The 24,394-nt window shown below is 36.1% G+C and overlaps 2 protein-coding genes across 4 annotated transcripts; both read right to left on the reverse strand.

Moving 5' to 3' along the window:
- LOC137399434 (threonine aspartase 1-like) lies at window positions 1-24,384 on the reverse strand. Of its 3 annotated transcripts, none has more exons than XM_068085538.1 (12): window positions 24,375-24,384; window positions 16,459-16,524; window positions 13,929-13,996; window positions 13,619-13,709; window positions 12,700-12,877; window positions 9,713-9,792; window positions 9,055-9,182; window positions 8,277-8,393; window positions 5,986-6,043; window positions 4,583-4,714; window positions 2,055-2,132; window positions 1-436 (listed from the first exon to the last, which is right to left on the reverse strand). In XM_068085538.1, exons 2-12 carry the CDS (start codon window positions 16,484-16,486, stop codon window positions 276-278), a joined length of 1,119 nt encoding a protein of 372 aa, XP_067941639.1. In that variant the 5' UTR covers window positions 16,487-16,524; window positions 24,375-24,384; the 3' UTR covers window positions 1-275. The 3 variants fall into 3 exon arrangements, with proteins under 3 accessions (XP_067941639.1, XP_067941638.1, XP_067941640.1); XM_068085537.1 differs by lacking the exon at window positions 24,375-24,384 and adding an exon at window positions 21,455-21,484; XM_068085539.1 differs by lacking the exon at window positions 24,375-24,384 and having other exon boundaries at window positions 16,480-16,525.
- Window positions 22,318-23,550, reverse strand: LOC137400920 (uncharacterized). The gene has a single exon (XM_068087260.1). It carries the CDS (start codon window positions 23,548-23,550, stop codon window positions 22,318-22,320), a length of 1,233 nt encoding a protein of 410 aa, XP_067943361.1.
- Window positions 24,385-24,394: the final 10 nt, after the last annotated feature.

Here is a 24,394-nt window from a genome sequence, read left to right on the forward strand (position 1 = left end):
CTCCACATCTATTATTTCCAGAGAAATATTCTGCATAAATTCCTTTCAGTGGTCTGTGAATTAGGCAGAGCTTGTTAGCCAGTCAAATAAGAATCGAATAGTAGATATGATTGTCTGCTGACTAAAATTTTCTGTCAAAACTGGTTTGTTATAAACTTATACATTTAGCCTTTGTACCAACACCTACGCTTAAAAAGCATTCCCTCATGTGAAAAAAGGTTCATAAAAAGGTGGAAATTTAAAGAATTATGTGAAAATAGTGTGTCAAACACCTGTCAGCGTTTGTCACCAAGGTTGATCGTGACACCTGAGCAAGCACTTGTTTGAGACACTTTTTTAGGAGGTAGTCTGGAAATAAGGACTGTAGGTTGGTCACTTGTGGTGGACATATAAGAAACGCACATGCTCTTCGTAGTGTGAGCCCATAACAGTTCCACTGCAACATATATTGAGGTTTCATCTGAGGTCTCCAAGTTTGAAAATACAAAACATGGAAAAACAGAATTAGAATAAACATGATAAATGCTGATAAACATAATCAGCATTCTCAACAACAGCCTTGTTAAAATTATCCCATCCTAACGCCATTTCAGCCAAAAACACTCTCAAAAGTGCCTTCAGAAAAAAAACATTCTTTAAAAATTTGTTTTCTGTAGTAGCCTTCTATACCTAGAGACATGTATAACTACGCAGGTTAGACCCTTATGAGAATATAAAAGTTTTACCATAATTTTTTTCTTGGAAGGAGTCACAACGAAGGATTTACTGACATATAGCATTGGTCAACTTGGAAGATGTCAACTGTCATGAGCAATATTTGGTTTATGTTACGATTTCTTCTGTGCCTATCAGCATTGGTTTGATTTAACAAATAAATTTGATTTATCTCAATTTTAATTTAAAGCAAAGAAGTAAATATAATATACTCATCACACCCCAATTTTTAAAAATATATAACCTAAACAATATGTTAATGTTATTAATTAAATTAGCAAACAAAAACATTCTAGAAATGATGTAAACTGTGTTTTACGGTTATTCAGTTTACCTATTTTAGTTTTGGATAGCAGCAACTACAATTAATAACATTTAAATGGTAAGCCATTTGCAAATTATCTCTTAAAGTCAGAGAATAAAAAACAATGAATAGTGTTAAATTCATGAGGTATGAAAAGAGAATTTTAACAAATTTATGCAGTAATAACTTGGATTTATGCTAAAAACCATTTATAGAGTTGTCACCCTTGGTAATTTCAAGGGATGACAACTCTTTAGTGCGATAAGATGCTAAAACGCTAACATCTACCTATTTTAATTGCTGTCTACGTAACACTTCATGAATGCGCATGTAACAGAACATTGGGTTGCTTTACCATATTTGGTGCAGCTAAAGCAACTATTCAACTAATATTAAACTTATCAGATGTTAGCAATAGCAGTACTGGTACCCATATTGCAGACAGTCGCACGCAATAGAATAATAAATTCCTCTAAAAATTACACATCGGAACAACGGTTGAAAGAAAGCAAGTAAAGTAGCCATAAGATTTGTTTTCATGACGAAAATTAGGCTATCATAAACTATTCTTCAAAAAACTCAAGCAACAGGAAACAATGGCGCAATAATGCAATGCATAGAGCATTAAATTCGTCAGTTCGTTGAATGGGTAGTCGGTTACACAACCATATGACTGTATTTCTCCTTGACCTTTATTACTGTACACAGAAGTTCAGATATCATAAATTTTTAGACAAGGTAATCAACTTTCGACTAAAGTGAAGTTGTTTGCTCAGTATCCATTTTCATAGAGGTGTACGTAGACTTTGCCACTGTCATACCTTCGTCAATCCAAACACGCAATAATAAACACATGCCAGTGATAGCTGTCAATATAAAACCGAACTGCCAGTCAATTGACCTTTGAGAATTTTGGTGTCACAGAGACAGGCCGACTGATGATATGGTAAGAAGTCTATGATAGTCTAATGCTAAGACAGCAGATAGCAACTAAACTTGGCCATGAAGCAAGAAGAAGTATCAAGCAGTAGCATACCTTGAGTATTGGGTGTGTCCAGTAGTACAATAATAGCACCTCCAAACTTATCCCTATCATTCTGTAGAGTGCGACTTTCTAAAAAGTGTTACAATAAAAGTCAAAGATTGTCTAAAAACTGATTGGAGATGCATTTTCTATCTAACTATATATATAATATAAATCTCAGTGTCTGTGATTCCGTCTGTCCAGCTATAGCTATTAAAATCGTGAAATTAAGAATCCATATCGCAGAACATTTGATCTCAGAACCTCCCATTCCCCAGGTGATATGCTAGCCCATTAGGCTACGAGAGATTGATGGAATCATTCCAGGGCGATACATGAATCGCTATCCGGGTGAAAATATGCATAGCACTCTGCTTTACGCAACGTCACTTAAGCTTGCTCTCACGGCTCTTATTAGTAAGTTTAGCAATAGGGATACTAGCTTACTCAAATTATTGATTAATTGGCAATGTGTCAGACTAATGGCAAGTGGCAGGCAACTACATTACCTGCAACTGTTTATAAGCTGCTTTAATACCTGAGCAACGCCAAGCATTTGGTCAGAGAATTACTATATATATGGTAAATGCTCCTATGATGTAAACCTCCTTTTACGTAAATTCCACTAACGAACTTATTGTAAATTTTTGCTTCGTATTGAGCCAGAACTTCTATATAGCGTAAAGTGTCAAATCAGTGCAAGTTCTCAAATTTGGTTTGAATAACGAGTCCCAAAGTTGACCTTTAAAATATTTTCTCTTTTGCAACACTTGGGAGTCTAGTGTATCATGAGAGACCATCAGGTGTCACAATAAAGCACAAAATATTAGCTGCACAATTATTCAGAAATACCTAAAGGTTACCCGATCGGTGAAGGTGTTAGTGTTGGCCTACCAAACTGAATGTCATGAGTTGGAGTCCTATTGAAAGCAATTTCTTATCCCAATCTCCAACCCTGGCTTCAGACAGATTGAAACCCAATGGTGTGGTGGGCACCAGCATGTTAACCCTTTTGCAGGCATAGCGACATTATTGTCGTTTCGCGATACTGACGCCAATGGGCAGAGCGACTATTATGTCAACGGGCGAACGTTTTTTATAAAATGATTTCTGGTTAGCTTATTGCCTTTTTTTATTTAATTTTTTTACTAATGGAAAACTACAATATAATGGTCTCTGTTAGCAACTAAAAAATCAGCCGTTTTGAGAAAAAAAATGATCGTTTTTGTAATACTAAACGAACGAAAAATCCGAAATAAAAACGTATTGAATGACATGGAGAATTTTGTTTGTAGCTTGTTTATTCTTCCGTTACTACTTTCTGAATACTTTCCCAGAGTGCAACAACTTTCTTTTACTGTCATGGCGTCCTCCAAAGGCTATAGGCAAAGCTATAGTGGAACAATAATAAGCGCATGATGTCAAGACTGTGGTGTAGGCCTCTGCAAGGGCAAATGCTTCCAAAATTACTATAGCTAGAGAAACACCTATATAAGAATTTGACTTATAAATGTTTATTTGTATTTACCTGTACAATAAAAACATAATACGCGTATACAATATCATAAATAAAAGTGTATCAATGATTTTTTTAAATCAATTTGTGAAAAATTAATCTGCCCAGGGGGTCTCAAATAGCCCAAAAAAAACTTGCCTGCGAAAGGGTTAAACACCCAAAGTGGGTGTTTAATATGCTGGTTCCTGAGAACCAGCATATTAAACACCCACCTGCTGCCTATCTGACTGAAAATGAAATAAATCGCAGGCAGCACCGGGATTACAGCTAGAATTCAGTTAAAATTCATCTCTTGTGATATAAAGTAATTCAACAAGACCAGTTGACCGTCAGTTACACAGCAATAACTGACCACTTGTGCTTATTAATAACTAAAAATTAATCCATTATGAAACTACTTACAGCTTTTCCCATTAAAAGGTCACTACTGCAAATGCCATATCTTGGTGCAGAATATATTATGACCATTTGTTCATGATATTTTGGGCATGAGGAATTGTGGCTAGATGCCCTTTCCCTGGTCCTTCTGGGATTAGAACCGCTGACCTATCGATTGTATGCCAGGGCACTAACCACTGAACCACAGCTGCTCCCTTCTTCCATGAGAAAGCGAATTCATGTTAAAGCACATAAATTACATAATTTTGTTTATTATATATTTCAATACATCAGAATCTTGGCTTTCAAATGAGCCTATATTCAATACACAAAAAATAATAGAACTATGAAAACGGGGTGTCCAAAGTACGTCCTGCAAAAAAAACACTTGGTTCAGGTACTCAAATTGTGGCTCATTCGAAAGCCAAGACTGATGTATTGAAATATACAATAAAAAAATTATGTAATTTATGTGCTTTAAAATGAATTTGTCTGTACCAATAGACTTTTAGCAAAACCAAGAGACCTTGTGACTGTCATACTGCTTTTAAATACAAGAACGCGCCATAGCATTTTCTCTTTGATGCAAAAATCTGTTCAATCCTAAAGACAAAATTTAGTTTTACAAAATGAGTTTGACCCTCACCAATGAAGTCTTGTTTGAAGGTTCGTTCAACCTTTACGAGGTTCAGCTCCTCATCCGAGTCTCCTGTAGCAGTCTGCAGTCTGTCAGCCAGTGTCTTGGCTAACATGGTCCTCATTAGCTGCTCCCCACAACCTGAGCAGTCAGAGACCAGAGCATAGGATAACAAATGCTGACTAAAACTGAAATATAGAAGTGGAAAAGATGCAGCAGTTTGAAATCTGCACATAAATGTAAAGATACGCGAAAAGGTATAAATGTAAAAACAAATGTGAAAATTTAAATAATAATTTAAATTATTTAAATTTTCACATTTAAATAATCTAAATTATTTAACTGTGAAACAAATTTAATTTAAACAATAATTTACATGTGAAACAAAGCTGAAAAGAATCATATGAGAAAGGCATTAACCATCTGTGTGCGAGGCAGTTCAGTTCTTAAATTTGTTATGTTAACGGTACGGTAACCCGTCTTACCAATATTTGGTAGAAAAGAGTTCAGAGAATGAGAACTCAACATGTTACATAAACTCAGCAATGTTTGACATGTTTTATTGGTATAACTGCTAAGTATAGCAAGCAGAAGTGGTGACATGTGACCAAGATGGCCAAGTAAAGCAGTTACGGAACCTAGAATGAATAAAATGTTTATGAAGAGCTATTAGGGTAAAGAATGTTGAGATGGATAATTAGGTTTGCTGCTGCCAGCTGCCACCTGACAAAAATTGGCTTCATGGGGAACAAAATCACTGTTAAGATATAGAGGATTGCTTAGACATAGAGATGGTTTGTTTAGATTTAGAGATGGTTTGTCTAGATTTAGAGACGGTTTGTCTAGATATGGAGATGGCTTGTTTGGATATAGAAATGGGTTGTTTAGATATAGAAACACCTTGTTTAGGTTTAGAGATGATTTTTTCAGGAAAACTGACAGTACCACCACTCTGACTACATTTATAATAAATTCTTTAAGTTTATGAAAGTTGTGAATAGTTTGGTCACGTGTTCATAGTGGATCTGCTGCGAAGGATACTTTAAGACCAGAAACCCACATGACAACCGATTAGGTTCTTATTTTGCCAAGAGGGGTTCTACTCTGCCTATTGTAATATTGAGTATGTCAGTGAACAGGGGAAATAATTCTATAAATTTATTCAGACTACAGAAAATGCAAGTGCTCCTTAGTCAATGATTATGGTAGTTAACTTGTTTGAGCAAATACATTCGATTCCGATTAGCATTGTTTGAGCAAAAAATTTTGTTTCCGATTATCATTGTTTGAGCAAATACATTCAATTCCTCAGTCTCACTAAATATTTACTGTTTAACTCAACAGGAGAAGTGTGTTCAGTATAAAAGCTACTAGTGGAATAACCTGCATGTTAGTAACTGAGCCTTACTTGCCTGTAGTAGCGACAGCAGCGTGTTCATTCACCCAGCAGCCTGACCCGACCATCGCTGCCTGTGCAAATGGGATATTACAGATAGAGCAATGATTGCTTACAACAGGTCTTGGGTAATTTTCTCAGACTTTCAACAGTCTCAGCATGTAGATTGGCGACAGTAAAGGTATCTAATAGCAAAGCACTGCCTTAAACTAAAAAGGTGATGAAACAATAGAAATATACTCTGGACAACAAAAGGCCGGCCATCAATGCTAACACATTATTCAGTACACAAAAAGTTCTGTTTGCATATCTGATGGTAGAAGCCAGATAAACCTCTTTAAGTCATTAACTAACTTTATGATACTTTCGTCTTCCCGCTACACAGACTACAGACAATATAGCCAAGTAAAATGTAATAAACTTGATGTGAAATATTAAAAAATTTCTATCATGAAATTAGACTAAAACTTATCTAGAAAGTCGAATTTATCTTTACTACGAAGAGCAAACCTTTTTTTTCGTGTCGTCTATCAGAAGTCTTTGTTCGAATCACTCCACTTATTACTATTGGTCTAGAGTTCTCTGTGTCTTTGAATTTTACTTTATCTTATTTATGTTTAATCATAGAATTACTTTTGAACATAAATATAGCATAACCAACTTTGTATACTTCTTATGGAATTAGGAATTCCATGAGCAGTATTCCCTACACTTTCATTTAGTCTCACACTTATCTATACACTTGGAGTTATCTTCTCCATGTGGCTTTCAATGATAAGTGAACTCTATCTCTGAACAGCCAATGACTAATATAACATTTTTATCATAAATTTGTTATTACGCAAGATGCTGTTTTTCCCTCATGCACTTGTGCCAGCTGACATAGGACATGGTTACAACCGAATTTGAACTGCCTCAAGGTGCTTCAAGGTGCCTCAAGCCCCTTCTAGATACGATTCCCTAGAAGGGAACGTGGGACTAAATATCAAAAAGAAACTTATCCTAGAATAGGATATGCGATAAACCTTTATTTAATTTCCATAATATCGATAAAATTGGAGCTGTCCTCGAAATGCGGCTATTTGTATCATTGTCTACAAACACAAAACTCAGCAGAAAGATTTTAGGCAACTGCTTTTGGTGGATGCATCGAAATGCGTGTGCTCTTCTACCGTCAACAGATCCTGCCTGACTTGGTTATCATGTGCAGCCATGTACAGTTATTATGTACAGTTATCATGTACAGTCATGTACTGTTATCATGTGCTGTCATGTACAGTTATCATGTACGGTTACCATGTACGGTTATCATGCACTGTCATGTACAGTTATCTTGTACAGTTATCATGTACGGTTATCATGTACGGTTACTATGTATGGTTATCATGTACTGTCATGTACAGTTATCTTGTACAGTTATCATGTACAGTCATGTACGGTTATCATGTACTGTTATCATGTACAGTCATCATGTATGGTTATCATGTACAGTTATCATGTACAGTTATCATGTACAGTCATGTACGGTTATCATGTAGTCATGTACGGTTATCATGTACAGTCATGTACGGTTATCATGTACAGTCATGTACGGTTATCATGTACAGTCATGTATGGTTATCGTGTACAATAATGTACCCAATCAAAGCAAAAACTACCATAATTCTGATACAGTTGCGTACCGCAATTGGAATTCAAATACCTCACGAGTACCCTAATCACATGACCAGGGAATCCCAAGAGGCATCCAAAAAATAATTTGATGAATGAAAGCTATTAATTAAACGTTCCCTGACTTGAAGCACATATTTAGACAAATTTAACCAAGTTTAATGACATCATAGGCTAACATACATACTTACACAGGTATTACATGGTCTAAATAATACTACACAAAACACTGAGTCATCTACTCTATAATCTAAAACAGAATTCTAACATACCTACTCTTTGATATGACTCAGTGATTCAAAACTACTTATGATCAATGAATTACGCAAAAGAACACAACTCTGAATATAAAAACCAAGAATTGTGAAACAAATGCATCGTGGGGAACTTATGCTATGTCCCCGTTTGTTGAGTTATAAAATAGACAAATTTAATTCAGCAAATGCATTACAAATGACACATACAGTTTTAATTCTTATACAAATTGAAAAAGGCCAACATGAGACCCATTTCTACAATGACCTTTTCCGACAGGGAAGATATAAGAGAAGATAACTTCAAATTTTAAAACGGTAGTAACTGATTATCACTATTTATTTTGTTACGACTGATAATCTTTGCAAACGTGATACGTACCTGACCCACCCTCCCCTGATGCTTCAGAGCTATGCCTCCACTTGAAAGAGCACAGGCTATAAAACCTGAGCTGTCCACACAAATGGCTCCAACTGTGTCTAAAACTTTATCTGTTTCCTGAAAGACAGACAAACAGATGGTAGATGAAAATGAAATACATAACTAGAATGTTCCAAACAACAAGGAAACCACATTATCTGTTTGATGGTAAATCCTCAGAATTTGTGATATGTAAAGTTTGATAAACAACTTTACAAAAAGAAATTGAAAGTGATTGCCGTTGTCACTATTGTTATAGCAGGTACTTCTCTTGCCTTCCGGCTGCCAGGATGAGAAAAATGCATATTTACACACATAAAACTTTTTGAACGCAGTTAACTAAAAATTGTTGACATCACAATCACGGATTTCCTTCTCTAACAATCGTTACATTATGTATATTTCTATCCTCTCCGAGTTAAACATCCAAAAGCTTATTTTTGTGCACTCCTATACATTTGAACAGATGTCTCAGATGTCCTAAATGTCCACCACTCACTGATGAATGTCAGAAACTTGATAGCGAAGGACCACCAACACTGTTGAGAGTGAGAGAAAATACTTCTACTGAATGGTAGTCTGCAACTTTGAACTACTAAAGAAGAGCTATGTTCTACCCAACTCACTGTCAGCCCTTACATTTCATAAAAATTGGCAGCATTGCTAACCTTACCATAAAAATGAGCACTCAGCAGTTGAAACTTCTCCAAACAGATCGATATGAAGTAAAACTACTTACGCCAGTATCAAGACAAGTGCTTTTACTGCTTGGAGCATCAGAGTTTCCAGAAGATTCCGCACGTCTCTTCCTTGGATTGTACTTTTCGATAATGCTCAAGTATTTCTCATAGCTTGACTGGGCAGCCTCTGAATGCACAGGTTAGAAAATTAGAAGTCTGACTACCAAATTAATGTTTTTAGAAACTGCATCTTTGATTCCTTTTAAATCTTGAATCTTCTACGTAAAATAAAATCAACGGTTGCTGAAACCAAATAACTCTGAATACATAACTAAGGCAGCCACAATGTTCCTAGCAGTAAACACACTATAAGCTCTTGCTTTTAAGAGGCAACAAATTTAACTGTTCTGCTAATTCCACTTGCACATTCCTTCACATTGTTAATAATACCTGTTGATGCAACAAATAGATTCCAATTCAACATCCAACATAAGCTGACACACGTTGGCAAAAGTAAAGAAAGAAAATGATCATCTATGCATGGTTGTCAGTAGTCATTTTTCTTATGCAGACGGTCGCATTTGTACCCGGCACCCGCCATTGCTTGATGATTCCTACTAGGGACTTTGATCAGTTTCATAATTTTTCTCTTCTGTGACATCACAGAGTGACTGCAATGGCTTAGTATGTATATAATAACCAGGTATAATACTGCACCTGAGATGAGTGCTGATGGGTCTACCAGTGGAATATTGTGTTCTCTTGCAAACAACTCGGCTCCCTCCCCAGCTAGACAACTGAAAGTACAAACCAAACAACCATGGTTGTTAACAAAGAAGCAATAGCCAATGCTGACATATATAAAACAGTCAGCCAACACATTGATGTGAATACGGCATGGTTTGTTTGATTATTCACCAGGATTTGGTTGTCATGTTTCAGAATGACATACGGATGGTTTGACCGAACTGACATCACGAAGGATAAAATTCAAGCTGGTTTACCATGCACATGAGTTGAAGGCAATTTTTTCAGACATAATATACTAGAAATTCCCATCATACAGCCCATGAACAAAGTGATATTGGAAAAAAGAAAGGATACTGATGGTTGAGAAATGCAATATTAGCAGTCAAATGGCACTGCAGTGCAACAGGATAACTGCAATGGTAGCTGCAATGGTAGCTGTAATGTACTGGGTGTGGGTGTTATTATATACAACAAACAGCAATAATGAAAAGAAAAGATTATATGTTTATATCTCTCCTCCTTCAATAGGAGAAATGCAATATTAGAAGTAAAATGCACTGATATTATTAGAATAACCAATATTATTAATATACCCTAGGACACTTATATTTCGCTAGTATTTAGTTTCGTGAGTAGCTCACAGAGTAAAATTTCGAAGCAACTTAATTTTACAGCTCTGATGAGTGCGAAAAGATAGTGATGTGAAAATAAATGCAGTGGAACAAACATAATTAGATTCCTCAGGTTCAGTTCACCGATAAAAAAAATTTCAATTTGCGACTAGTTTGTAATTGTGAACCGCAGGTAGAATGGTGTGGGCAAGGTCGATAATGCAATTTGATCGCTTGCTGCCATTTGTTTCTTGGACTATCAACAGTCCCGTATTCACTGGGGCAGCTGGCCGGCTCAGCCGCCCCAACTTTTTGGGAATTTTTTACGGTAAGTACAGTCCAACTCGGATAACTCGCCCTCAGATAAAATGTAACATTTCATCTCAAACACAAGGTCAACTCAAACGGATTTGTTTTGTCAGTTCCAACGCAATGATAAATTCCTTCAGATAACTCGACCTCAACATCATTTATTCGAAAAGTTATTTGCCCAACGGCCATGGACGTGGTTTTTATCGCTGTAGAATATCACGTCATTCCAAGCCATAGAGACAAACATCAACTTCTAGTAGTTCTTAGGCATCATTATTATCATCATCAGAGACAAAATATTTTTGTTAACGACTTTTATAAAGATTTGCAGAAGATTAAGTTTCATCAAACACCCGCTTGGCCATGTCCCATCGAAAGCGTAAAAGCCTCCGAATGAACTTAAAATAAAATCCGCAAAATTGATCTTTGTTAAAACGCTCAAAAGAAAAAGGTGCCTTTTTTCTGAGCGTTTTAACTGCGGTCATGTTTTGCCTATTTTAATTTAAAAACGTCTCGTCTGTCACATCACTTAAAACAAAACAAATCTCAAAAAATTGCAAGTTATTGAAGAGGTGTCAGTGGTGAATCCAAACCTTTCCAGAGCCATGCTGCTTGTGTAGTACTGCGAGTGTCAGTGCATGTGTATTATTTTCTTTCAACACACGGTGCTCACTGCATTGATTGATGTATCCAGCAAACGCTACTAACGCGTGTGCATTGACATCAAATTCCTATCATTATAAACCATTCTTAATGGCAAAATAATCATAATTAATTGCAAAATAATAACGTAATAAATTTTGACAGTCAAATTATTTTGTTGGTTTATATTTTAACAATGCTATAGTGGTCGTTAAAAACGTTAAAATAAATGTCGTTATAAAATTCCATTCTACAGTATCAATGAACAAAGCTATTTAGTTTCGCTTTTTCGCTCGTTTGTTATGATAGTTTAGTTTCGCACATGAAACTTTCGCGAGAGGATGACACCGCGAAAACGCAAAAGTTAGATGCCGCGAATACATAAGTGTCCTAGGGTAGTAATACAGTAATAATAGAAAACCAATGCACAATTTTGTTTACATTTCAAAACGTCATAGCTAACAATATCAAGAAGTTGTGATATTTATATAGATTTTTAGAAAATCTACTTAACAAAATTATTTAGAAAAAATAATAACAGTAACATATTGCCCATCGTCGATGTTGTTAGTGTGACTATAAGACTTCAATATTCATCCAAACATATAATTAAATATTGTAATAATCTCATAATCGTTAGAAAAAAATATCATCGTCATTTCCTTTACTTTCACTGCTTTGGACATCAGTTAGAATACCAAAGTACTCAAAAGTTTCCAGAATGTCAGTTACTTTGAAATCGGCAAAAACGAAACGATTTCAGTACTTCTACGTTAATTACAGAAACCTTCGGCAATTCGCCAATGCTATAGACTAGTGAAATGTGCACGTTATTTTTTCGTGAAATGCGCACAACTTAATGGTTCTATTCTCTGTCACTCGGCGGTTCGTTTGCCGGTCTTACTTTTGATAAAAGCAAGGCTTGGCAAATTTTAATAACGATTTTCGGCCAAATTAATCTGTCTATTTGTGTATAATCCGATCAGATGGGTAAGGTTTAGGAATATGTCGACAATTTTTAAAGACTTGGTAACATATGTAAATATGTTTTTATGTGTTTTGTATCGTTATTATACTTAAACGAGTCTACACAAAAATGGTTAAATTTGTTGATGAGATTTCAGTACAAGTTTTTGCGACGCTGTTGATGAATAATTTTCGTGAGTTTTGTGCACATGCATTTATCATAAAACTCTCAAACATTCGCTCCGCTCGTTTGGTCGTGGGATAACAAATGCCATATGTATCTTTATAATAACAATTTGTAGTGTGTATATACAATGTATATAATATTACAGACACAAATATATCCCCATCGGAGCACAAGATCAGGCGCTCTGGAGCTTTTCAAATAAATAAACATTTGTCAGGAGTATAAAAATTGGTCACCTTGGAGGGATTCTGCCGTCAGCTGGTGGATCAAGCTGTTTTTCAAGAAGCTTTGAGGCCACCGCTATTGGATGTTGAACTGACCGAAGGGCAGCTACAGAGCCATAGTACCCGTCACTGGTCATCAGAGAGGCATCACACTCTACCTCACCGTCTATAGACAAACTGGAACCAAACCCTGTCAATCCAATGCATATGACACCATATTTTCATCTCAAATTTTGCATCTCTCTTTGAGTAACGCAATGAAGTAATAATCACTGTGTTCCCATGCTTCAAATGGGTTCGGAGTTGCCCGCTGTCAACGAATTCTTACTCTCAACGTGTCAACAATTCGGAGTTGCATTATAGGTATAGATCTTTCTAAGATTTGAGATGTAATCCATCAAAACTTGTTAAAGTAGACTAGCTTTCGGGTCAAGGTCACTTTTCAATTCATGCAGTCAACTAGTTGCACTAGTTGCACTAAAACGTTGTCGTTTCGTCGTATCTCTACAAGCAACCCATCCTTGGCATGTTAATGTAGAAGCAAAAAGTTAGCAGAAACAGCAGTGAGTAGATGTAGAATGTTTTCGTAGCAGAGACCCAACTGGTTGTGCACAGAAGTGTGCTGAAATTTTTTTCCTCCACTGGGGAGAGCTTAGGCGAATATTATCGATTACGATGCATCAGCAGTGAGTATTTCTGCAATGTCGATGTAAACGCCTTTATACAATTTTAACAAAGCGAGATGGCATCGAAAGCGTTCAGATGTTGCAATTTTGTATAATTCTGAGTGGGAGCAACTCCGAACCCATTCGAAGCATGAAAGCACAGTTATGAACTTCAACTGAAAGCTGCTTATTATGAAGTCAACTACGTCTCTGCATATCACCAAAGTGATAAAACAAGTTAGATGAGTTATAATAGAAGTAAATACCAGCATTTGTGAGAGATGAATCCTCTAGCACCTTCATCACTTCCACGACAGCTGATTGCGCACTGCCACCATCTTCTAGCACACTCTTGCCCTACTTAAAAGACTGTCACTTGTATTTTCGATGTCATGTTACAAGTTTTAGTTAATTGCTGCAAATCCTAATGCAGCTATTCGTACTGCTCATGCAGCTACAAATTAACGTGTATATCAAATCAGTGTTTTGTAATCAAAAAAGAATTTGAGTATTAAATCATCAATCCTTCCTACAATCTGAAAAAAAAACTTTACAAAAAATATTGCACATTTTTACCCTTCGGCAGGCTTTGTCACATAGCTCGCCATATAGTCCCTCCTTAGAAAGAGAATGGTATCCAGCACCTAGAACATATGCTTTTTGTACAAGGAATGTCATGTAAACCTGATAACATGAAGATGCAACTGCCAGCAATGACAGACGCCGATTGAGATATTGTGATTGGTCAATGACAACACTTAATATTCCACATATTTGTTCGTTGTTACTTATAAAATCATCTGTTAGCAGGCTAATCATAGAAACAAAGTCACAAATATATGTTTTCTTTATGAAGATTTCGGTTGTCTTTGTATCAGAATGCTTCGACAGTAATTCTTTACAAACCAGCTTAAGACGACAGTGGATTCCGAGTTTATTCTAAGTAAAAAATTGCTGGCTTGAGTCTCATCCAGCCTGGGTTCAGATGTAGAAATAAAGAGCCTAATGAAATATCCAACAGACTGTGATAGCGCCTATTTATCTAGCATGAGTTGTGGGAGTTATCAGAACATGACTGCTCATGTAGAGCAGGATAGTAACTGGCGCAATTCCTGGTGTAATTGGGCCAGTAACTTAAGATTAGGGTACTGGCCCAACTACACCAGTTTTCTTAAAGGTTGACTTGCAATAAAATTCACATTACAGTTATTTAATATGAAAAGATTCACCATGTTTTACTCTGTTGTGTTGTAGGTGCAAAATATGTGGAAAGGTGATTACAAGCTCTTAAAAGCTAAAAAACGAACAGTTAATTGCAGCCACGCAAGACCGCCGTAGTTTGGATTCTCTTTCCAAAATGGCTCAAATGTGACGTAGTTGTGAGAGATGGTTTCCGTTTACACTTTCATGCAACCTTATTCATCAAAATATTTTCACAAATATACTTCACGCATTCAATAAAACCATGTCTATTGTTCTTACACGTCTGCTTTATCGCCATCGCAATTCTGTCACTTTTAGCAGTGATATCCTATAACTTACTGTAAAAATTCGTTTAATTTTTTAGCTGTATCTTGAAGGAGTACATATCATTGTCTGATAATCATGACGAGCCTGTTGGTCATTTGTGATAATCGAAAAGTGCTGCAGAAATTATTTGCGAAGCATTGGGTCACATGATCAGATTACGACTTGCCGATTAGACCAAACCGAACCAAAACTGTGAAGTAGCGAGCATCTATATTTGATACGGGGTCTTCGGTAAAACCCGAAGTGTTTGTCATAAACTAGTGCTACGATAAGTTTTATATTGAACTTTTTACTGGCCTTTCAATTCACGTGAGAACATCACGTGACAAGACAATAGCCAAATTTCATGGCTACGTCATCGAAATAAAGAGATTCCAATCTACGGCAGCGTTTTGTTTTTGAGCTTTTATGAGCTTGTAATCACATTTCCACATATTTTGAATCTACAACACAGCAGAGTAAGACATGGTGAATCTTTTGATACCAATTAACTGTAATGTGAATTTTGTTGCAAGTCAACCTTTAAGATCAAGTTACTGATTCTGCGAGATGCAGTTATCGCAATAAGTAGAAGACTCGGTGAACACTCCTATGTATTACTTTACTTGAGTCTACAGCTAAATATCAAAAGCATTCATTCAAGGGTTACTCATTAAAAACCTTGAAAAGATGATATCAGAAATTGCAGATATTTTTCAACCGTTAGCTATCATCTCTCATCGTGAACTGTCCTATAGAAGCTGTCTGAGCCTAAAACAAATCTAGGATTGATTACCGACCCTCCAGCCAGAAGTTTTGTTTGCCAGCTTCAAAAATTACCTGCAGCAACCATAAATATGCTACACTCATGATATATATTTACCATAAAAAGATTTTATCAGAAAGTTTCCATATCTTTTTATTTCTTCGATTATTTTGAATGTTTGAGGTGACCTGACAACCAGGATGTTTCAAAATTGAAATCGAAAAAACTTGATCACAGTTTAAACACTCCGGTGAAAAATACTTCTCCCAAAATGGTGTCAGTAATCACGCTTCCTGTTTTGTCTTTCTCGTTAAGACATCAGCCATTCTGTTCAAGTTGCAGAGTTACATGTCTCTATTGACATATATTTCATTTTATGTTAGAACGATTGTTAAAATAAAACTTCAAATATAGCCTCAGATACATTGCTATAGATGCTTCAAATGATTTTAAGATAGGTTGGTTAGTCAAATCGTCTAAAATAACAATCAAATTTCAAATGATAGAAAAATATTTATAGATTTTGATAATTCTTTTTTATTTGTCATGAGTAACCCTTCAAGAGGCACCTTTATAGCTATTTGTTATAATATATAACAGCTATAAACTATTTCCAGCCTGAATAACACTTTTAAATACAATATACTAAATAGTTGTGTAAAAACAAAAATAGTTTTTCAAACTCTCTCACACTTTTATTTACTAAATCGTGTGTTTATATTTCTATCAAGAGAAACCAGAATGGCCGAAATTTAACAGATTATATCATGAGTATCACCAAACTGCAAAATCAATTTTATTTAAAGTCAGGTGTAGAAATGAATGAAATACCTGCATGAAGTAGCACAATACCTTTCATTCGAGATGAAAGTTTTACTCAGGTTGGATTTCTAGCAACTAAAAAAGAATGAGACAGATAGGATTAACTCATTCCGCATAAAACTGATTTGATTTCATTCAAATAATCAAAATGAAGTTCAGATGAGATTCGGACTTCATGCGATCACTTTTGGGTCACTCTGTACATACTAGTTTTTTATTCTATGTTTCAAGTTATTATATTTTTGACATTTTATAGCAGGTGACCTAGCATTTTATAGCACCTCTCTTTTCCCGCACTTTACTGCTAGAGTCTGTAAATAAATTGTAGTAATTCTCCAGAAAACGTGCAAAATTTTGTCTAGCGCTTTCTTTTACAGAAACAAATGTAGATGCCCACAAGATATGCACTTCTCTACAGAAAAGACTCCTGGAGCAATAAAAGATGAGTCTAGCAGCAACATACTTTTAATGATGAAAGCAGAGATAAACCAATCAGGTAACAATTAGAACTTTGATATAATGTACACCCATGATAGGTAAACAAATCTCATGATGAGATTAGTTGGCATGTTGAATACTTATGCTTGCATGCTATGGTGAGTACAAAAGAATCCTATCATTTAGTACATAGCCAGCAGGCATTTGTGATTACATCTGGAACCCTACAGTTTAGCCCTTGTATTCAAAATTTTTAGGAGTTATCTTATTAACTTTCAAATTAACCAATCAGATTCTTAGCTAAATTTATATTTGATTCAGTTTGGTTGAACTGGGCAAATGTCAATACCTACACCAGCCAATTGCCAGGATTTGTTTTGTTTTACTTGTATAGTGAAATCAAGCTTATGAACATATATAAAATACGTAGGCCTACCAAAGTGTGTGGGCATCATTTCATGCTTTGAGAAAGGTTAATTGTTTTAGTAAAATTACAACACTCTATTACATTTGAAGATGTTTGTTGCTAATGTATCATAAATCAGAATCTACTGTAAAACCCCCAATTGAACGCCACCTGTATTTGACCGCCACTACGAGAAAAGGACTGAAAAATAAAGCGCCACCCTCTATTTGAATGCCACATCCATTTGACTTTCTTTGCGCCATTTTGACTATCTCTGATCTTTATGAACACATAATATCAAGTGATCAATAGAAAAGTGTCCACAAAATCGTATTAATAATGAATCATTTACATTACTAGCAATCAATTCTTTTGTTGTCCAACTCGAAAGCTTTTCACTTTTTTTCATTAAAACTTTGAAAGCAACACCATAGAAATAATCAATTATGGTCTCAGGCTAATAGTAGTTCCTTGTTTAATGCAGTCTTGATACTTCCAAGTGCATGTACTTATATAAAAAAACGATTTAAATTTATGTTGGTAGATGAACTTTGAAAGAAATGTCATAAAAATAATTACTGTCTCAAGCTAGTAGTAGTTCCTTGTTTAACGCGGTCTTAATACTTCGAAGAACATGCACATAAAAAGGGCTTGCAAGTTTTGGGCCAAAGGTTACGTTTAGCGAGCAAACCATTACATGTTGCATTTGTGTTAAATGAAACCCGTAAAAGTTTTGCTCTCCCAAAAAATTGTATGGATGCTAATATTGACTAGTTCAGCAGTGCAGAAGAAGAGTTGAAGCCAGAAGATATTGTGGAAGGTATTGGACAACTAGAAGATGTTCGATCCATCGAAAGCATCAAAACACAGCTATCCAAGCAAACGATGCAAATATTTTCATTTTAAAAAGGTAAGTTTTTTGTTTCTTTAGTAATATAAGTATGGTTCATTTATGTCGCTTGTTCATGAATATATATTTGTATCATTTGATAGATTATCATTATATAATATAACCTATAAAGATGCAGATTTATAGCATGTTATTTAATAGCATCCTTGCAGCTATCTTAATATGGCTTACAATGGATTGATGCTCATAACTCTACTTTTATAGCACATAAAAAGCTCGTTTTGGCGGTAAACTGTAGCAAACATATCAATGAGTGCGATGAGCTTTTATGCAACATTGTTAAATATAAATATAAAATAAAAATGGGTTTTTAAATTTAAAATGAAATAAAGATTGAAAATGCCAACAAATTGGAAAGGACACAGGCTATCATATCATTGCAGGTCAATTGCAAGCATTAGATATCAACTGGTAGAGATATTTCTCGGTTTTTCGATGCATATTTATTAAGAAAACTTTGACAAGTTGGAGGTAAGTTAGCAGATTTATTGCTTCCAAAAAGTTTAGCATCGCTCCACTGGAAAACGAGAGCAAAATATAGGCAACATTTGCTTCGCCCGTATTAGAGCTAAATTTATCTCCCGCAAATTCTGACGAGCCATTTGAAAAATACACCGCCAGCCTCAATTTGAACGCCGTCTCCAATTGACCGGCATTAAGAGGAAGGGTTGAAAAATAGAGCGCCATGACATTCAATTAGAGGTTTTACGATATAGATATAAATCTCAATGGTTGTCGTTTGTCTGTCTAGCTACGGCGATTAAAAACTAGGAAAGAAAAGTGCACTTTTTACTGGATTTGAACTCACAAAGATGGCAACCACGAGTTTGTAGACAAGGCAACACCGTACTTACCATTTCCACGCTCTTACCATATACTGTAACCGTTTCACGATTGCACACGATAAATTATTAATTAATAAAGTGCGCCCATAGGTGACGACGCCCTGTTATAAGATTTTGTTCATCTTCCTCTGTGAAACATGATTCTTTTTCCTTCCTCGCCATACTAGTGCAAATTTGTTTTTCACTATACGATATCAACAAATATTTCTCTCAAAATTAAAATTTGGCAGTTGGTGTGCTGATTATGACAAAATAAAAAAATGTTGATATGCTATTCGCCAAAATCCCTCCCACAACACCTGAAAGAGATGTAAATTGCTTGCTATTTCAGCTCAGCGTTATTTGTTAAAAGCGAATTCGATCAGATAAGTGATAGTTTCAGTTTAAAAGTTGAAGTTTAGTAAAATACATACTAAACTTCCTTTAAGTATGTGTTGAGTTCATTTAAGTTCATTTAAGTTAGATTCAACATTCATAATATACATCTGTCTCGAAAGTAAGAACTCTCCACGGTAAGTACTGCATGTTGTACATTGTAATGTTACATTTTCTTGCAGATCATTACCCCTAAATACACTAAAGTTACTGTAGATAATTATAGTTACTAAGGCTAACATATTGTTTTGTTAGTAATCTTTAATATTAAAGTACATTTATAAAATTTTGATGATTCTTACTAGGTGTTTGCATTAGATAACTTCAATAGTTTCTGTACAACTCTGTACGATATTTTCGCCTTACTAAGCCAACACTGAAATGAATTAAAATCATATAATTCATAAATAAATCATGCCAAACAATTCTTCAATGTAATCGTAGCAAAACAGACTTTATTTAGCCATTACTTGCTAATTATTCCACATTTACATTTAAGCAACTTTGCAGTTGTTCAATTTTGTCTCTAAATTCTTTTGAACTGCACAAAACATTTCTCATGAGATGAAGTTTGAAAGTTAGAATGATAACTGCTGTTATATGTTAAATAAAAACAAATTTTCGGTGCAAAGACTTTTTTATTACCCCGGGCAACGCCAGGCATTCGGTAGTACTATATAAAATCGATTATAAATCATGATATATCATATTTACTGTTAGGTGGTTGACTTTTTAAAAGATACTGGAATGCTGAGGCAATATTTGTACACTTTTGTAGATGTCCATAAAAACCAAGATTTCTCTAAAAACTGTAAACTCCAGCTGTCAAGCTTTTTTGAGTAGTAGTGGGTGTTTAACATTTGATTAGAAGGTTTGTCTGGCTACTTCAGGATGTGTAGCCAAGTATGCTCTCTAGAAAAGCTTGCATTCGATCATTACTGCCATAATAATATTATAGCAAATATTATTTATTACTGTTTATTACTATTACTATTTATTATTATTATACTGATAACGATTATTACCAGTAGGTGGATGTTTATTTATATGACAAAAAATTTTAAGCTCCAATTACAGATGAAGAACACTAGAGCTGACCAATTAACAGGTGGTCTGTGGGGTATTTGCTCAAAAACTAATACTGACAATGACTGAGAGAGAAAAGGCAACAGCTTTCAACTACCAATATAGGTAGGTTCCGTAAAAATATAAGCAACCAATTATAAACCTAACTATTTCTGAGATAAAAAACCAGAGGGAAATATTTATATGAGTACGCAATATTTAGATGAGTCTAATTTGAATAAGGATTTAAATTGCTCTATTAGTTGTGTTGCTTGTATCATCTTATTTAATCTCGAGCAGGTAGACTGGCAAATTAAGTGCACAAATTAGCTACGGTCAGAATTTGAAACGATAGATGACCAATAATCCAAAAAAATAATAAATTGTGGGATCACGTAATACCGCAACTGCTGGCAAACAGTGCAGCAAGCACTGCGATACATCAACAAGCAAACACGAAAATCTAGGGCAGTTGCTATGCTGCTGGAAATATCAAGCATGGTAGTTGTCCAACCATCACAGCTGATGCAATGTGAATATATGGGACATCAATTGGAATGGAAGTTGTCTGACCATTAAAATGAAGAGCTTATGAATGCAAAACAGCATCAAATTGTTACTAAATCATATTATTGACCAACAGGAGGAACTGGCAGTGAGCCAGGCAGCGAGACAAGCGCAGAGGGAGGCGCAGAGAGAGAAGCTAAGACAGGAGAAGCTGGCACCGAGTCAGATAGCGGAGGGGAGGCGCAGAGAGAGAAGCCAAGACAGGAGAAGACTAACAGAAGCTCAAGATAGCCAAGGAGCCGGCAGCAAATAGCTTGCCGAGGATCGACTCATCTAGAAGGAAATGCGCATCAAACACAATTCATCCAAAAAGGTAGCAAGCCAAGAAGCGATAAAGCCCTGAGAGAAAAAGAGTTTATCCAACCACCTCTGCTAACAGAAAGAGCTACCGCTACACACCTAATAGACATGTATGTACTCATTGAACCTAGAAAGCCCATAAAAAATAAGGCTAGGTATACAAGCATATTGCTATTTTTGCTTGAGCTAGTGAGTCTTGACAGAATAGTTGCTATTTTGACCTTTTGAAGAAAATGGAATTCACAGACACTTGGAAACAAACCACTAGGATGTTATTGTCGATTATAAGATAATTAACTGCAGACAACTGTAGACATCACAACCCTAACACTACTTGTTGTAAGCATTGATACTTAGGCTCATTATTGGCAACACTGCGGTACTGTCAAAGCAAGTTCAAGGAAAATTATAGTAGTACCCATCTCCATAATGATTGATTTGTTGGCTCAATTTTGCTTTACAGTAACTGTCTGATTTTTTGGGGCAAAAGCGCCACTTTGTCTGCGGTCAAAATTTGTCTTGGAAGAAATTGCACTCAAGGTCCAGAGGCTAACCATTACACGTAGAACCTTTGCAGTATTTCATTCCAAAAAAACTGACCGAAACAATACATTTTATATTATTATTTAAACATCAAACAATCATTATAACAACAAAAAATAAAATAATGTTTCTCTGTTGACAAATGTGCTGAAATGTGCTGTACACTATATGACTTTATTGTACCACTGCAAGTGAGAAGAGAGTGCCTACTCATACCATAATCTCAAACAACACAAGATAGACAAAAGGGCACAGCCAATGACATAAGAGTAAGGCTTACTGCCAGTAACGAACACATTCCAAAGGCAAACCACAACTATGTAACAATGCCCCGCTACAAGCGCAAGCTGTATGTCATGACTCTCTTCTTTCACCACAGCTCCCCCTGATCCTATAGATCACAAAACCCTTTTTTCCTTTTACCCTACGTAAAAATCTGCTAGCCACTTTGGCGGCCTACGATCTCGTGTTTCACTTCTACTGGTAACTGTGTTATCTACCACCGATACTGGCGGGTGACTATTACTGCGTACGGCCAAATCACTATGCCTTTCAACATTTGCCAAATCTGCTTCTATACATTCATCATTCTGGATAATCTCAATCTCCCTGCTATCGTCGTCCTCACTTTCTCTGCAAGCGTGACGCAGATCTGCAACATGACGAGTCATCTTGTCAACTTCCACAGCAGTGTTTGATACTAGTGCAGTCACTGTACCTAACTTCCATACGGATGTGCACTTTACATTTGCTGGCTTGACATATACCTGATCACCTACTCTAAATGGGTTACAGGTCACGTCTCGCTGTCGTCGCATACCATCTCCCTCTCCGACTAATCTATGCAGCCTAGGCTCATACGCATACAACTTCTTTGCCGGCACCACTCCTTCAGCATTAGGTGAATTGTTGTAGTAGAATACCATGTCACTGATACTACCACCCGAGCGTGCAGCCATACGCTTGATTGTCCTGTGGATTCTTTCAACTATTCTGTTACCAGATGCACGATATGCACAACTATATATGTGTTCTACTCCCCATGTTTGCAACAATGACTCAAAACGATTGCCACGAAAACAGGGTCCGTTGTCTGAAAGCACTTCGACAGGAGGCCCTCTTTCTCTAAACACGCGAGCTAGCTGTAGTGACACTGCATCTGCTGTCTCATTTTGTAGTCTTACCCATATTGAAAATCTGCTTGGACCACAATCTATAATAATTAGGTATGGTACATTCCTGTAGTGACATATATCTGTAGCAAGCCATTCCCAAACTCCTTCTACCTCCAAATTTCCCTTAGTCCATCGCATGGGGGCAGGATCCAACCTTTGACATGCCGGGCAATTTTCAACAATGCTTTTTACAGCCTTCCTGCTCACCCGTTTACCTAACCTTTGCTCAGCAATGTACAAGGTTCTGTCGATCCCAAAATGGTGCAGGTCATGGGTTTTCCTCACATCGTCATAACTAGCGGCATTATCCACTATTGCTACATTGGCCACTTTAGTAGTATTCACTAACCATTTCTGCCTCACCCTGGTTAACACGTCAGCTTTGTTGCTGGATGTGTTAACCAATTTGATAGTTAACTCCACCTCATACTCATCAATCAGCTGTGCAAATAGCCCCAACCTACGCCTCACTATCATTTCGCACAACCCGCTAACCTTCGTAAATCGGCCAAGTACACATCCACAGTTTCCCCATCGACCAATGTCCGTGTTCGTAACTGTTCGTATGCACTAAAACTATTATCATTGAATGCTTGGAGTAGCTCTTCTTTTAGCTTCGTATAATTGCCTTTAGTACTGTCATCTAGCTGTTTATAGACAGCAAATGCTGGCCCGGAAAGGAATAACGGCAAGAATGATACCAAATCCTCTACTTTTTGAAGCTTTGCTATCAACTCGAGTTTGTCGCACCACTCTCCAAAGTCCCCACTAGTTTTATCTTCATAACGCTGTACTAAATCTGAAAGCTTCACTGTCATAATGCCGAAATAGCTTGTGCTGAAATGTGCTGTACACTATATGACTTTATTGTACCACTGCAAGTGAGAAGAGAGTGCCTACTCATACCATAATCTCAAACAACACAAGATAGACAAAAGGGCACAGCCAATGACATAAGAGTAAGGCTTACTGCCAGTAACGAACACATTCCAAAGGCAAACAACAACTATGTAACAATGCCCCGCTACAAGCGCAAGCTGTATGTCATGACTCCCTTCTTTCACCACAACAAAGAGATATTTATATATTAATTAGTATTAAAACATTTCTCCCTTGACATTACTACATTTAAAAAGTGCACGACAAACAACCCACATGTATGTGCACACTGTTGTCCAATTATAGGTCACGTCCTAGTATTTAATGATATGACACTCATTTTTTTAAACTTTGACGCCGAAAAGACTACATGTAAATGTAACGATAAATATGCTATTTCTTCTAATATTGTATTACTTAACCTTGTGGCGCAAAAGATGAA

The sequence above is a fragment of the Watersipora subatra genome, chromosome 7 (genome assembly GCF_963576615.1).
Source record: "Watersipora subatra chromosome 7, tzWatSuba1.1, whole genome shotgun sequence".
In the NCBI taxonomy this organism is placed as follows: domain Eukaryota; kingdom Metazoa; phylum Bryozoa; class Gymnolaemata; order Cheilostomatida; family Watersiporidae; genus Watersipora; species Watersipora subatra.